Raw genomic sequence first — 17406 nt, 5'->3', positions numbered from 1 at the left:
ACAAATGAAACCAATGCGATCTGCGCAGAAAAAGTCATTCCAATTGCCCTCATGTATTAACCCTGCACAGTCCTCCCCTTCCTCATGACCATGACTCCAATTATCAGGCTGCCCAGGTTTCCATTTCCTATAAGTTAAAATCAGACAAGGCTCAAAGTAAACAGGATTATTACACATATTGGTAACCTGTTCAAATTACTTATTAATATTTAATCCCACCAATGCGTTACATTTATGCATTTGGCAGATGCTTGTATGCAAATTGTTTTAGAATGCATTCAAGGTATGCATTTTACCAGTATTTGTGTTCTTCTGAGAATCTTGACATTGTTTGTACATTGCTCTACTAGTTGAAAATGACTAAATAATGGGATGGATATTATGTAGATATACACTGGAGTAACAATAACAGTTCATGCATATTTTAGTTTATATATATACAATCAATTTACTCACGTATAGGTGGGCAGGTTCCCATCCACCCATCTCCAGATGTTTTCCTCTGCACTGTCTGTGAGGCCCAGCCAAAAGTAGCCTTTTCCAGAAATATGACTCTTTATCCATAGCTGTGATACAAAATATAGTGGACATTGTGTAACACTGACAGTAAAACAGTGGTCTGTTTAGACACTGTTTCAATAGTTTATTTATGACATAACATATTTGAGAGCACAGATCATACACTATAATAATGAAGATCTACCTGCTCATCTTCATCATTGATAATGAGCATAGATGAACTCTTGTTGCTGCATCTTTCCTTTGTTTCGCCAAAGTTCAGATTCTCTGCTGGAGCTGAGAAGTAGTAGCATGTTTCTCTAAAACTCTTCCACTGAGGTAGGCACCCTTAGATAAAAAATAAATAAAAAATACATCAAACGTTATCACATTTTCCCTTGTGCTTAAATGTAACACTCAGTTATCAGTCACAAATCAAATGTATTTGGGATTGTGGTATGTTGACTAATAAAAGATACTATACATTTTACAAACTAACAGCAGTAAATACATCTCAAAGTACGGTGTGGAGATTTTAGTTTAGTTAAACCATACTGTATAATTCATATTAAATGAAACCCAATAAATTTTTAATATAAACTCTATCTAATAAATTGCTTGTATCAAGTGTATGCTTTTAGGACTTCATGTTTTGGATACATTAAGTGTATCCAAAATGCTTACAGTGCATATATTGTATCAGTTTGTGTATTCCCTGCATGGGAGTCAGAGCCATGATCTTGCTGTTGTAGTCAAGCTACAGGTACTTAACTAATTTAACTAGAACAAGCTTTGACCGGTAATCAAACCCTAGTCTCCCATGACACAGGTGAGAATTCTACCACTGAACCACCAGTGCTTACGGAAGAATGTAGAAAAGAGTGTGTACCTGTTGCACTTGTAGGTAGAGCTACCTGGCGGTTGACAAAGGCTTGAGGATCTACAGGGGGCACAACTACTGGTGCAGGAAGTCCTGGTAATCCAGGAGGTCCAGGTGGGCCAATGGGGCCATCGGGCCCACGGGCTCCTTCTGGTCCTGCAGGCCCTGATGGCCCTCTGAGTCCCTGTGGACCTTGTGGCCCCTGAGGACCTGGCTGACCATCTCTTCCGGGCAGACCAGTTATACCAGGGTCACCTTTCTCTCCTTGAGGCCCCGCCCTGCCTCCTGATCCCCGCGAACCCTTTTGCCCAGGGCTTCCTCTTGATCCAGGTAGACCTTTGAACCCTGGCACACCGGGAGGCCCTGTTGGACCTTTTTCTCCTTTAGGCCCAGAAACACCAGGTGCTCCTTTTTCGCCAGTTTCACCTTTCTGGCCAAGTTTCCCAGGGGGCCCTTGGGAGCCTTTGTCTCCCCGAGGACCCCTTGGACCAGGAGGACCTGAAATCAATGACAAATAAATGAACTTGCTCTATAACGGTCTAAAAGTATAAAATGCTGGTAGTGAAAATGTCCATTATCAAAGAAATAGATCACCCATTAACTAACCCTCATGTCATTCCAAACCTGTGTGACTTTTTTCTTATGCAGAAGACAAAAGAAGGTGCTCTAATAAAGATTGTTTTTAGCGCTAAACAATGCAAGTTGTTAGGTTAACACTCGAGCCATGGTGAACAAGCTTCTCCCATAACAATCACAATTGTGCAACAGACATGAAGATTTTCACTGAAAAATAACTTACATTTTAGATTGTTTCTCACCAAAACCTATAGTATGCTTTCAGAAGACTTGGAATATGACGCACGACTCACATTGGCAAATATGACGTGTTGACTACTTTTATTATACTATTGGGTTCTTTTAAAAGTGAGGCACAATCCATTGCCATTGTATTGAAAAGATGGACCATGGCATTCTTTAAAACATCTTTTGTGTTCCACATAAAAAAGAAAGTCATTTGGTTTTGGAACGACATGAGGGTGAGTAAATTATGACATAATTTTCAGTTTTGTGTGAACTATTATTTTAAGGCTAGTTTGTTCTGGTTATCAGAGATAATTTTGACAATCACAAAGCGTATAATCGTTAAAAATACTAAAACCTTTCAAAAAGATCAGTCTTGGATTTAGCCTAACGGCAGCCTGCATGACCTCACGAACAGTTTTGGTTGCTATTTATGGTTCTAAATGTCATCATTTTAAAATAATCAAAAAATGTTAGTAATAATTTGAAATCATTTATAATTTATTCAAGCAACATGATCCTGAATGCATAATAGAACAGGGTTTCTCAAAAATATTTGAACCAAGTACCCCTTTCATGACCCCAACTGTTTGAGATCCAACAATCAGAGAAGTTGCTGTTAACATAGAAACAGGAATTTAGGCTGTAACTGCTCAATTCCATAAAGTGTTGTGAATGACTTAATCGAATCAGTCCCACTCTCAATCAACATTGTAGTCCCACATTCTGTACAAGAATTTGTGTAAATATTTGAACATTTTAGAATAAACCTCTAATAGGCTATAAGGTATTCTTACAGGGTATGTTCCAAAATGTAGTGAGCTGCCTCTGGAGGCAGCATTTTAAGGCACACTCCAGATGTGTAGGCTGTTCCAAAAGGTAGGTTTCCTATTATGCTGCCACTTAAGAGATCTCATTTTGGTCAAATTCCAAGGTAGCATAGTATGTGTCCTTCCATGGGTAGGCAATCCCAGAATGCACTGTGATGAGCTCGGTGAAAAAAAGAAATCCAAGCATGGGAAATTTTTTTATAAATAAAATGCATTCAGTACTGAAAATGATCTATAAAAATGTTTAAAATAATAGAAAACTAACAATTTTACCTAAAATGTGTGTGTACTATGTATATTATGCTTCATTAGAGTATCACATTTTACTCTCTCACATTTTCTGCTCGAATTGATTCCAGTATATTGGGAGTCTCCACCCCTTGATGTTTTGGGAGTGGTAGTGGATTTAAATATTTGGGACCCAAAATTTTATTTGTTAAGGGGGGTCCCTAATGCCTTATGGGGGTCCTGGCCCCCCTCAGTGGCACTGACACTGTTCCTTTTGTGTCACCTGTATTGAAATAGTTGCGAGTCGAGTCTCCCGTGCGCTGTGCGTGAGAAGTGATGTTTCAATGACACGTAGAGTTGCTGCATATGTAGAGCATTCCAAATCAGTCTCTCATGTGGCTCTGTTTCAGTTAGGATGCTGCCATAGCAGGTAGCTGCCTATGTAGGCAGGAGACAGCAAGGCAGCTCACTATGTTCTGGAACAGACCCATAGACAATGACTTAGACTATAAAACTAGACTTTAATTCAGCTCAGGAATTTTCAAAGACACCCTGGCTTTTTAACCCCCTGAGTATTAGAAATGCTATAATAGATTGAAGTGAACATTTGAGTCAGTGATTAGGCTGTTTTGACTGCATGAGTCACCATATTGGGCTATTGAACTGTAGACTTTAAATTAACAGAGGACTCGCCTCAGGTCTTACCCTGAAGGATAGTGAAGTTGGTGATAAGCTGTGAATGTTTGCTGTCAACCAGTTTCATTTCCTCCATTACTATGGAGAGGTTGCTGACCTCTCGGTCAAGCCTGGTGGCAAGTTCTTCCTGCTGTGATTTGAGCTCGGCGCTGTCCGCCCTGGTCTCAGCCACACTGCTGTTCAGCCCCAGCAACAGGTCAGAGTGCTGGGTCACTGTCTCAGCGCAGGTGCGCAGACCATTGAGGTCTATGCTGATTACGCCAAGCAGCTGTGTGGCAAAGCTTACATTGCCTGTTATGCGGTCCATCTCTCCCTCGTTGCGGTCAAGACGTGCTTCCAGTTCATCGAACTTCATTGATGTGGCATTGTCATGGTCTTGCTGCTGGTCCATGAGCTCACGCAGGCTTTGGTCATGACCATCAGTGATGGCTGAAGCGTTCTGCACCTGCTCTGAGAGTGAGTTCAGCTGTGAGGTCACATCTTCTAAAGTGTCACTGTTAGAGCGAGTCAGTGCAGAATTATTAGCAGCTAATGCCTGAAGGTTCTGCACCTTCTCTCTAAGCCAATCAGCATCCGCTTTGGTCTGCCTGGCCAGCTGCTGAAGGCTCTGATAATCATTCTTAAGCTTCTGGACAGCCTGGCTGGTGTCCTCCACTGACCTCTGAAGGGAGCTAATCAGGTTCCTCTGCTGGGACTGGGTAAAGTTCAGAGTGCTGAGGCTGTGGGTGTTTTGGCTCTGCTCACTGCTCTGCACCTGAAGATCCGTTTGGAGCCGCTCTGTGTCTGTCTTTAGTCCATCAATCAGGCCACTGTATGTGTTTAAGGTGTGGTTGACTTTGCTGATAACGTTGGCATTGCTCTCCAGCATATCTCGCAGTGAGAGATGTCCACTCTGCATGTCCTCACCAGCTAGTTGTAGCTCATCAAGAGCAGCTCTATTGCTAGAAGCCCTCAGAGCAACGTCATTGAGCTGATTCTGCAAGGTTTGAATTTCCAACTTAAATGAGAGGAGCTCACTGGTGGCATTCTCTGATTTCTCTCCTGTTTGATCATCTGCATAACAAATTTAGATTTAATTAAATGCAATGAAAAATGTAAAATTGTGTGTTTCTAGCATTTAGCAGTTTGGACACACAAAATCATTCTGTATTTAAAGGATAGGTTACCCAAAAATGAAAATTCTCTCATCATATACTCACCCTAATGCCATCCACGATGCGTATGACTTTTTTCCCCGCTGAACACAAACAAAGATTTCTAGAAGAATAACTCAGCTCTTTAGGTCCATTCAATCCAAGTGAATGGTGGCCAGAAATTTGAAGCTCCAAAAAGGACATAAAGACACCATAAAAATGATGCAACTCCAGTGGTTAAATCTATGTCTACAGAAGCAATATGATACAGGTGCATCTCAATAAATTATAATGTCGTGGAAAAGTTCATTAATTTCAGTAATTCAACTCAAATTGTGAAACTCGTGTATTAAATAAATTCAATGCACACAGACTGAAGTAGTTTAAGTCTTTGGTTCTTTTAATTGTGATGATTTTGGCTCACATTTAACAAAAACCCACCAATTCACTATCTCAAAAAATTAGAATATGGTGACATGCCAATCAGCTAATCAACTCAAAACACCTGCAAAGGTTTCCTGAGCCTTCAAAATGGTCTCTCAGTTTGGTTCACTAGGCTACACAATCATGGGGAAGACTGCTGATCCGACAGTTGTCCAGAAGACAATCACTGACACCCTTCACAAGGAGGGTAAGCCACAAACATTCATTGCCAAAGAAGCTGGCTGTTCACAGAGTGCTGTATCCAAGCATGTTAACAGAAAGTTGTGTGGAAGAAAAAGATGCACAACCAACCGAGAGAACCGCAGCCTTATGATTATCAAGCAAAATCTATTCAAGAATTTGGGTGAACTTCACAAGGAATGGACTGAGGCTGGGGTCAAGGCATCAAGAGCCACCACACACAGACATGTCAAGGAATTTGGCTACAGTTGTCGTATTCCTCTTGTTAAGCCACTCCTGAACCACAGACAACGTCAGAGGCGTCTTACCTGGGCTAAGGAGAAGAAGAACTGGACTGATGCCCAGTGGTCCAAAGTCCTCTTTTCAGATGAGAGCAAGTTTTGTATTTCATTTGGAAACCAAGGTCCTAGAGTCTGGAGGAAGGGTGGAGAAGCTCATAGCCCAAGTTGCTTGAAGTCCAGTGTTAAGTTTCCACAGTCTGTGATGATTTGGGGTGCAATGTCATCTGCTGGTGTTGGTCCATTGTGTTTTTTGAAAACCAAAGTCACTGCACCCGTTTACCAAGAAATTTTGGAGCACTTCATGCTTCCTTCTGCTGACCAGCTTTTTAAAGATGCTGATTTCATTTTCCAGCAGGATTTGGCACCTGCCCACACTGCCAAAAGCACCAAAAGTTGGTTAAATGACCATGGTGTTGGTGTGCTTGACTGGCCAGCAAACTCACCAGACCTGAACCCCATAGAGAATCTATGGGGTATTGTCAAGAGGAAAATGAGAAACAAGAGACCAAAAAATGCAGATGAGCTGAAGGCCACTGTCAAAGAAATCTGGGCTTCCATACCACCTCAGCAGTGCCACAAACTGATCACCTCCATGCCAAGCCGAATTGAGGCAGTAATTAAAGCAAAAGGAGCCCCTACCAAGTATTGAGTACATATACAGTAAATGAACATACTTTCCAGAAGGCCAACAATTCACTAAAAAAATTTTTTTTATTGGTCTTATGATGTATTCTAATTTTTTGAGATAGTGAATTGGTGGGTTTTTGTTAAATGTGAGCCAAAATCATCACAATTAAAAGAACCAAAGACTTAAACTACTTCAGTCTGTGTGCATTGAATTTATTTAATACACAAGTTTCACAATTTGAGTTGAATTACTGAAATAAATGAACTTTTCCACGACATTCTAATTTATTGAGATGCACCTGTAGGTGTGGGTGAGAAACAGATAAATATTTAAGATTTTTTTTTTTTTTTTTTTACTATAAATTATCTTCCTTGCCCAGTAGGTGGTGGAATGCATGAAGAATGTGAATCACCAAAAACAAAAGAAGAATGTGAAATTGGAGATTTATTGTAAAAAAGACTAATATATTGCTCTGTTTCTCACCCACACTAATCATATCACTTCTGAAGATATTGATGTAACCACTGGAGTCCTATGGATTACTTTTATGCTGCCTTTATATACTTTTTGGACCTTCAAAGTTCTGGCCACCATTCACTTGCATTGAATGGACCTACAGAGCTGAGACATTCCTCTAAAAATCTTTGTTTGTGTTAAAGGTGCAGTATGTAACAATTTTCATGTAATATTCACCCTTTATTTGCCAATGTGTGAACGGCTTGTAATGAAACTTAAAAAATGAGCCCTTCCTGGACTTCCTAGGTTGCCTATTAAAGCCTGTAGACTGATTTTCATGCGAAGGGAGTGGGTCGGTTTTGCCGGGAAAATCCAAAGGATGTGACGTTTATGCGCGCTCCTGAGAGCCTTGCCTCAGTGCTTCTCTTCCGCTATTCAACAGCGACAACAAACTGCAACACTAGGTAATGTTATCTTAAAGATGGAATCCAGCAAAGTCTGGCTCCCAGCACAACACCGACTCCTACATAAACTCTAAGTAAGCCAAAAAAAAAAAAAAAAAATGTATCTACTGAATCCCGTCTGGCTAAGCGTGAACGTGATCGTGGTCGAGCGAAAACTAGAGTGAACATCGGCAGGGCATTTGATTCCTGGAGGGACCTTCGTTCGGTTTTGGGGATCAAAACCGACCCTGAATTGGCATTCTTCTTATTGGACAATAAGACATAACTGCAAAGCATGTGAAATATAGTGCCATAAGGATTGATCTGTGTAATATTAGCTAACTTGATCTTGCCTGCTATCGCTGACGAATTGCAAGCTACCTTGCTGCGTAACATTCAAATAATTTCAACGATATTCTCTTCAGGGTTGGGAGGGTTACTTTTGAAATGTATTCCACTACAGATTACAGAATACATGCTGTAAAATGTAATTTGTAACATATTCCGTTAGATTACTCAAGGTCAGTAACGTATTCTAAATACTTTGGATTACTTCTTCAGCACTGGTAGATTTTTTCACTTGTTTTGACTATAAAAACTCTGCCAGTACAGTAAGACTAAATAAACATGTTAAAAATACATTCTCTGAAAAACCTAAATATCTTATGCAGTGTTGTTTCTAAAACAAGATAAATCAATCTTAAATTATCTTGTTTTAAGGATTTTTAGATATTTTTACAGGAAAACAATACAAAAAAAAATGTTTGTAAAGATTTTTGCCCTAATATCAAAGGTCTTACTGGAAAAAAAGAAATTATGATCGAACATGAATTTTTTTGATAAAAAAATATGATCGTGCCTGGTAGCGTGCATGTAAAATGGCTAGAAATAGCATTTTAGCTTAGCGTAAAGCTGACAATTTACACAAGGTTTATTTCTATTTCTTCTGCTCCAAACTTACTTCAAACTTACTTCTCTGTCTGCTCGTATGAATGTAACACATCATAAGAAAGTGTTTCACCGCTGTTCAAATGCACTTTGGATCGCATCATTTACATGTATAAATGTTTTCCATCTGAAAGGACTAAATGTTAAATGAAACAAATGACAATAAAATGCAAAGTAATCTCTTCAGTAATCAAAATACTTTTTGAATGTAACTGTATTTTAATTACCAATGATTTAAAGTGTAACTGTAGTGGAGTACAGTTACTTATATTTTGTATTTTATATACGTAATCACGTTACATGTATCCGTTACTCCCCAATCCTGATTCTCTTTATACTAAAAGTCAGGTATACAGGATAAATTTAAGCAAATACACTGGTTTCTTGATCGTAGAACAACATATGACATACAAAACATACAATAGTGCAATATAACAGTGCAGTGCAACAGTAAACTGTCTGGTATAGTTCGGTAGTATGTAGCTGTATGTGTGTATCAGTATGCTATGTTAGCTGATAAGTAGTTTTAGATTAGTCTCAAAGTTTGTAGTAAAACAATCATAACTGTGTAATTTTAATTATGCTATCTCATCTGTCAGCATGATGCCGGTGAATCATGTTCGGTCTCTTTGTATGTTACGTCATTGTTTTGGCCGATGGAGTGTGTGCACGAGCGTGAGCACGAGCTACACGTAGCTGGCTGCAGTTCACTTAATGGCCACAGGTGTCATTAATAACAAGGGTTTCTGAATCTTACATACTACACTTTTAAGACAGCAAGTCATACACATCTGGGATGGCATGAGGGTGAGTAAATGATGAGAGAATGTTCATTTGTGGGTGAACTATCCCTTTGATACTATTTCCCACATTTTAGAATCAAAACCATGGAATAACACAAATGGAAGTATGGGAATTATGTAGTGATCAAAAGTGTTAAACAATCAGAACTATCTTATATTTTAGCTTCTTCTAAGTAGTAACTTTTTGCCACTTGGGACGTTATATAAGTTATATGATAATTGTTGGCTGTTTTTCCTTCATTTTCTGATCAAACTCATCCATTAAAAAAAAAGTGCAAAGAAATTCATAACTAATTTAAAACATTTGACTGGTAGTGCATGTGATCTCTATAGAGCAACATCTCATGTCTACTGGACTCACCAAGCTTCTTGAGGTCTGTCTCTACAGCCATGATCTTCCCACCGTAATTCTCCATTCCCTCTGTGACCTTATCCATCTTTTGGACTACTGTGGGACAAACATTATAGAATGTCAGTCAGACTTTATCTGCACCAAGGCCTGAAAATTAACAGTGCATTCATAAAGTATTCAGACCCCTTAATTTTTTTCACATTTTGTTATGTTGCAGCCTTTTGCTAAAATGCTTTAAATTATTATTATTTTTTCATATCAATCTACACTCCATACCCAATAATGACAAAGCAAAAAGCAGATTTTTGATAACTTTGCAAATGTATTAAAAAGCAAAAACTGAAATATCACATTGAAATAAGTATTCAGACCCTTCGCTATGACACTTGAAATTTTGCTCAGGTGCATCCCATTTCTCTGGATCATCTTTGAGATGTTTCTACACTTTGATTGGAGTCCACCTGGGGAAAATTAAATTTATAGGGCATGATTTGGAAAGGCACACACCTGTCTATATTACGTCTCACAGCTAAAAATGCATATCAGAGCAAAAACCAAGCCATGAGGTCAAAGGAACTGCCTGCAGAGCTCAGAGACAGGATTGTGTCGAGGCACAGATCTGAGGAAGGTTACACATTTTTTTTGGCTGCATTGAAGGTTCCCAAGAGCACAGTGGCCTCCATAATTCTTAAATGGAAGAAGTTTGGAACAACCAGGACTCTTCCTAGAGCTGGCTGCCCAACCAAACTGAGCAATCAGGTGAGAAGGGCCTTGGTAAGAGTGGTGACCAAGAACCCGATGGTCACTCTGGTTGAGCTCCAGAGATCATTTGTGGAGATGGGAGAAACTTGCAGAAGGACAACCATCACTACAACACTCCACCGATCTGGGCTTTATGGCAGAGTGGCCAGATGGAAGCCTCTCCTCAGTGCAAGACACATTAAACCTGCTTGGAATTTGCAAAAAAGCAACAAAAGGGCTCTCAGACTGTGAGAAATAAGATTCTCTTGTCTGATAAAACGAAGATTGAACTGTTTGGCCTCATTTCCAAGCATCATGCATGGAAGAAACCAGACATCGCTCATCACCTGTGCAATACCATTCCAATGGTGAAGCATGGTGGTGTCAGCATCATGCTGTGGGGGTGATTTTCAGCAGCAGGGACTGGTCAGGGTTGAAGGAAAGCTGAACACAGCAAAATGCAGAGATATTTTTAATGAAAACCTGGTCCAGAGTCCTCAGGACCAGAGCCCGGACTTGAACCCAAACGAACATCTCTGGAGAGACCAGAAAATTGCTGTCCACCGACAGTCACCAGTCAACCTGACAGAGCTTGAGAGGAACTGCAGAGAAGAATGGCAGAAAATCCCCAAATTCAGGTGTGCAAAGCTTGTCGCATCATACCCAAAAAGACTTGAGACTGTAATTGCTGCCAAAGGTGCTTCAACTAAGTACTGAGTTAAGGGTCTGAATACTCATGTGATATTTCAGTTTTTTCTTTCAATAAATTTGCAAAGTTATCAAAAATCTGGTTTTTGCTTTGTCATTATGGGGTATAGAGTGTAGACTGATGTGAAAAAAATAAAATAATTTAAAGCATTTTATCATAAGGCTGCAGCTTAACAAAATGTGAAATAAAGGGGTCTGAATACTTTATGAATGCACTGTACTATAAACAAGCTTAATCTACACTGAAAATACTTGTGTATGCATTTAAAAAAAAATCATGAGTTCTGGAGACATCTTCAACAGAGGTACTCAGCACAGGAAGTACCGATGGTACTGCAGGGTGTCTGCTAATTATTATATGATCTCAAACATATCTTTGTGAAAAATATAAAATATGCAATAAACAAAAATACAATAATAAGTGAACTTAAACTAAAGCTAAAAGTAAGAAGCTAAAGCTTAGCTAAATGTTTCATTGTCCCTCCAGCATTAAAAGACATTAAGTAAAATTAAAATGTAATGTACAAGTAGGCACATCACATTCCACACACTCGGTCATGCAGGAAATGCACGACACTCCATTTCCTCTGGAATTTGGAATGGATTCTGAGTCGTTGTTATCTGAGTGTCTCCTGCGAGCCTTTGTGGTGATTCCCAGCAGTCTTGCTGGCACTACTATAGCTATTTATGCACACATTTTTAGTCTCATCCCTGATATGTGCAATAATGAAAACCCAGTTTAAGCAATTTCAAGATGCTTAAGAACTAAAATAGTAATATAAACAGTCATAGTCATGACTGGACTATTTATGTCCTTTTTAGGGTTGCCAACTGTCCTGTATTAGCCGGGACGTCCCATATTTTGACAGAAATGAAGATGTCCCATACGGGAAGCCTATTGTCCTGTATTTCAGCAGGAAGATGCTTGAGCGGGACCCCGATCAGATGGCGAAATGTCCCGTATTGAAACAACAATATGTTCAAAGGGGCTCAACCGTCCTGTATTCGTGTGACAAAAAGTTGGCAACCCTAGTCCTTTTACAATTTTGTAAACATTGTGTGAGTTGTTTGTTGTTCTTGATTCTAGGGTTATGTTCACATTCAACACTAGAGGGCGCTTTCACTGTGGATTCTGCTTTGCTTCTCTTGGTAAGCAGTGTATGATTAAAATACCAACTGCCACATTTGTCTTTTTCTTTGGAATGGTCAGACTGTGATCTCCTTTCTGACAAAGCCATGGGGGAAAACTAGAATGGATTAAAATCCCCCCTCTTGCTCAGAAGTGTTTATTCCACTGAACATCTCATTGGCGGTCAAACATGAATGGAATAAAGTCATCATTTTACTCTCCAGTATATTTCCACTCATTGTTTTTAACTCGTGTTTCATTCAGACATGCAGCACTTAGCTATTCTTCACCAGCAAACTAAAACACATCAAAGATATTGGGTGTTAGCATTCCTGACTGGGCTTGTGTAACCAAACACAAAACAAATATATGCTGGAAGGGAAAAAAAAAATAAAATATGGAGGTCCATTTCAAAGGCTGGTTGGTCATTTTCACACTGGGAGGCTGTTAGTAGGAGGTCAACACTGCAAGTTCCTCCTCTCAATCCCCTGCCCTCCCTCTCTCCTCTTTCTTTCCTCAAGGAACAAGGGCATTATTTCCCTGTACAAACCATGTTATTTTTGAATGGAGTTTAGCGGGAAGGTTTTTAATTGCCTCATTATTACAGAATGCCAGACTCAGCCTAAATCTACATTAAAAACCATTGGGAGACTCATTGGACTAAATTAAAAAATTGCAATTATAAATTGCTGTTCGTATGAAGTTGTTAAGAAGGGAGTTTTTAAGTGACTTTAATATTTGTCCTCTTAACAATGTCCTTCTGGTAATTTAGAGTTTGACTGTTCTCGCCCAAAGGTTGACCAGATTCACTCTGGCACAGCCAACAAAGGAAACATGAACTGTATTTAGAATGCCACAAAGTCCCTGTCAGTCAGCCTGCGGTTTCTGAGGCAACAAATTGCTGCTAAGGCATAAAATCTCCTCTGGAGCAGATTTGCTGTGAGGCTCGTTGCTTTACATGGGCTTCTCCTCTGGTTGACATTAGGGTGGAAAAAAAGCTCAATATAAGGGACTTGCCTCACCCAAAATAAGCAAAAATAATCTATTAAATTTTTTCCCATGTGATGGAACTTTCAGGACAGAAATCATATGCATAGTATACAGTAGCCTACATAGAGTAATGTCTTTTCAATAAGTGTATTCTTAAAAGGATAGTTCACCCAAAAATGACAATTCTCTCATCATTTACTCACTCTCATGCTATCCCAGATGTGTATGACTTTCTTTCTTCTGCAGAACACAAATTATGATTTTTAGAAGAATATCTCAGCTCTGTAGGTCCATACAATGCAAGTGAATGGGTGCCACAATTTTGTCGCTCCAAAAAGCACATAAAGGCAAAATAAAAGTAATCCATATGACTCCAATGGTTAAATCCATATTTTCTGAAGTGATATTATAGGTGTGGTTGAGAAACAGATACATATTTAAGTCATTTTTTGCTTGACATTCTTCTCCCTGCCCAGTAGGGGGCATGCATGAAGAATGTGAATTACCAAAAACACAAGAAGAAGAATGTGAAAGTGATCTGTTTGTCACCCACAATTAGAGAATTTTCATTTTTGGGTGAACTTTTCTTTTAATATTAAATATATCCCCCAAAATATTTCAAATATTTCAAATATTCATTTAGCCACCAAAAATGAATCAATAGTCTAAATCTCCTGCATACATGCACAACTTCACCTTTTGCGGAGCGATTGATTTAAATTTTTTCCTTTAGAATCAAAGCACATATTTTTGTTCTACTAAAAAGAGATGAAGACTAATTTTTTCAAGCAATAGGAAGAGGTTCTGATAATGTACTGTGATAAACCCTTTTGTCTTTGATTTCATGTAAACAATTATCGTAACAAAATTAACCAGTTATTAACCGATTACCAGCATTTAAAAATATTGTTCTCACTTCAGAACAATTGAAAGCGATTTTGTTCCCGTTCTTGGTTACGTTCTGAAAATTTTTTTTGTTAGTTTCTGTTCCTTGAACCGTTTTTATCCCTGGTATTACTAAAGTGTTTACGGAACATTTTGAAAAGATCATTTTTTTCCGACTGAAATCCAACTTTAAAATGGAATGTAAATGTACTGAATATTGTGTATTATCTTATCCTGTTTTTTGGCAATAGACAAAATAAACTGTTTCACACAGCTCTGTTTCCTGGCTTTTCCAGCTAATACAGAAAACATATGCCTCTGAATTACAACTGTGCCTATGGTGAAATATGCTTGCCTTTTGTCAAGACCAGAAATAAAGTGAGCCAAACTTTAACAATGAAAAGCAGAAATTATGCTGAATGTTAAATTATGGCACATTCTTGATACAAACTGGATAAGAAAAAAATCCCAGTAAATCTAGATACAAGGTTTTCCAGATTTCTGGAAACAGCAGATAACAGTAATTATGTAAATGTATCTTGCAGTTTTGTTTGTCCACTGTGAAAAGCATAGAGCTGTTCAGCCATGTTGTCAAATTGTAGAGAAATCCGAAAGGCAAATTCGCCATGGGTTCCATATGGAATTTCCTAAGGGTTTTTATAATGGAGTTTTTCAGTTTATGAGTAAAATAAGGTCTGTGGTAAACATTACATGAAGATCCTAGGTTTTTTGTTCTACAACAAAAATTACACATAATCATACCTCAAATGTGAATTTTTAAGCCGCCATGTTCTTAAAATATTTATGTTGCTAAAGACGGACTACAACTACCACGAGAATGTGATTGTACGTGCCAGATGAAAACTCTTTATCTAGCAACTTGTTAGCACAATTTTTTTTTTTAAACATGGCAGCTTGTGCAGTTTATGCTGTAGAACAAAATGTTCAAGTATCTTCAAGTAATGTTTACCAAAGACATTATTTTACTCATAAATCTAAAACTGCCACTATAAAACCCATTGTAAAATCCCAAGGGAACCCATGGCCCACAAATCCTAATTCTCTTTTGGGGATTTGGACTACAACCTGAACAGCTCTATTGTGGGCAGAAGATGCAAACATATAGAGTTACACATGGCACACTGTAATAGATTAATGATTCAGCAATGCAGACAATGGCATCCGGATATCCTACCTTTGTACCCCAACACAGCCACAGCTATGGTGAGCAGTGCACAAAGCACATATAGAAGGGCAATGGCCACCCTTAAGGCCCAGTCATTTTTACATTTAGTGCATTCACTTCCCTCCTGGATACCTGCAATATAAAAGCACATAGCATCAAAATGTGAAAATGCTATTCAACATGTATATGACTTGCACTGCACATAAATAACTAATATTGGCATTATATTCATGCTGTTTAGCCAGAGGGGAACTGACCCCCACTGTGAACCTGGTTTCTCCCAAGGTTATTTTTCTCCATTAATTATGGAGGTTTGTGTTCCTTGCCACAGTTGCTTCGGGTTGCTCATTACAAAAATTGTTATTCTTTCATCATTTACTCACCTCCATGCCATCCCAGGTGTGTATGACTTTCACTCTTCAGCAGAACACAAACAAAGATTTTTAGAAAAATATCTCAGCTCTGTGGGTCCATTCAGTGCAAGTGAATGATTATCAGACGTATGTAGCACTATAAATCACTTAATCACTCTAAATTTCCACTTTCACATCTGAAAATCACATATGGTGCCTTTTTAATTACACTTTCACATCTGAAAGTGAAAGTTAAAGTGGAGATTTAGAGTAAAAAAATAACTTAAATATTGATCTGTTTCTCACCCACACCTGTTATATCGCTTCTGAAGACATGGATTTAAACTGGAGTCTTATCGATTACTTTTATGTTTCCTTTATGTGATTTTTGGAGCAACAAATGTCTGATCACCATTCACTTGCATTTTATGGACCTATAGAGCTAAGATATTTTTCTAAAAATCTTCATTTGTGTTCAGCTGAAGAAAGAAAGTCATACACATCTGGGATGGAATGAGGGTGAGTAAATGATAACAGAATTTTCATTTTTTTATGGTAAACTATCCCTTTAATATGCAGAGACAGCTATAAGTAAGGCATTCCTTGGTTGATTGTCATGATAAGATGAGGAGAATCCTGTTAAAAAACAGTGATTATATTTGCTATTCCATATGGTGATGCTAGTGGTGCACAAATTACACACTAAGCCCTTCACTAAGTCGAAGGGAGTCTTTTTTTTTTCTTCACCATATTTTGTATATTTGCTTCTATTTAATATTTTATTTGTATTCAGGTTATTTACACTTGACATGTTGATAACGAACTGCTGATTATAATTATAATGACTGCGTCCGAATATACCCTATACTGTAAATAGTATGCCAAAAAGAGTATACAGTATATATTCATAAATAGCATGCAAGAAATTCCCGGATGATCTACAATTCTCAGCAAGATTATTAAGTATTGAGAGTAGTCTGAGGTAACCAATTCACTGTACACTGTACTATCCAATTATGCGTTTATAAAACAAAACACAATTTCAAGGGACAAGCAAATATTTGAGTGGTTTCACGCAAAGCAGCGCAAGAGATCACAGTCTTTTGCCACATGAGGGTGGAAGTGAGTTCCTCAGATTAACTGCTTGTTTTCACAGGCTAAGCTGAATCTACACCATTACTCTGGTGAGAGTGTGTCATCCTTTCCTGGATGAAAATGACAGTCAGTCTGGTTCAAATTACCACTGAGCCAATTTGTTTACCCATTAAATCTAAAGGGAATAAACAGAAAGTCAGCCATAAGTATTTGTTATTTCCAACATTGCACTTCCGACATCCTGAGCCAATAGGACGCACTGCAAGAATGTTTTAATGGCACGTAACAGAACATGTTACGTCAAACTTGTATGTTTTTGTTATAGCAAATCCTGTAGCAAAAAGTGAAGGGGCACCCTGTTGTGCAGAGGTTGATGCAGACAAGGCGCTTAGCAAATAAACATCAGACCACTATCTCCAGTCCAGACATTCCAAAACCAAGCTCACATCCTCGTTTGACTTCCTCCTCCATAGTGTTATCAGAATGTGGGTTTTATCAGCAGATGGTCGCAGTGGCAGCCATGGCATCCAGGTCAGGCTAAAATGAAAGCTCCAGGAGCAAGCTGGGGGGTGAGCAGGTCGCTGGGGTGCTTGTCCTTAGCCCCACACATCTGTGTAAACATCATGGCAGAGTGCCTCAAACGGCCCTCCAAGCTATGGCCCCAGATGTGGGGAATGTACACCTCCATGGACTGAGAGTTTGGTGAGGTGGTCTGTGT

The 17406-nt window shown here is 38.8% G+C and overlaps 1 protein-coding gene across 1 annotated transcript in view; it reads right to left on the bottom strand.

Moving 5' to 3' along the window:
* The window catches only part of LOC127440406 (uncharacterized), a 102509-nt gene that overhangs the window by 36809 nt on the left and 48294 nt on the right, over positions 1 to 17406 (bottom strand). The window contains 7 exon segments of the mRNA XM_051696951.1: positions 62 to 127; positions 457 to 566; positions 704 to 846; positions 1388 to 1876; positions 3943 to 4986; positions 9611 to 9697; positions 15250 to 15372. Of these exon segments, the coding sequence (XP_051552911.1) occupies positions 62 to 127; positions 457 to 566; positions 704 to 846; positions 1388 to 1876; positions 3943 to 4986; positions 9611 to 9697; positions 15250 to 15372 (2062 nt within the window).

This window comes from Myxocyprinus asiaticus, chromosome 5 (genome assembly GCF_019703515.2).
Source record: "Myxocyprinus asiaticus isolate MX2 ecotype Aquarium Trade chromosome 5, UBuf_Myxa_2, whole genome shotgun sequence".
NCBI classification, from domain to species: Eukaryota; Metazoa; Chordata; class Actinopteri; order Cypriniformes; family Catostomidae; genus Myxocyprinus; species Myxocyprinus asiaticus.
This window is presented reverse-complemented; position numbering and strand designations above follow the sequence as displayed.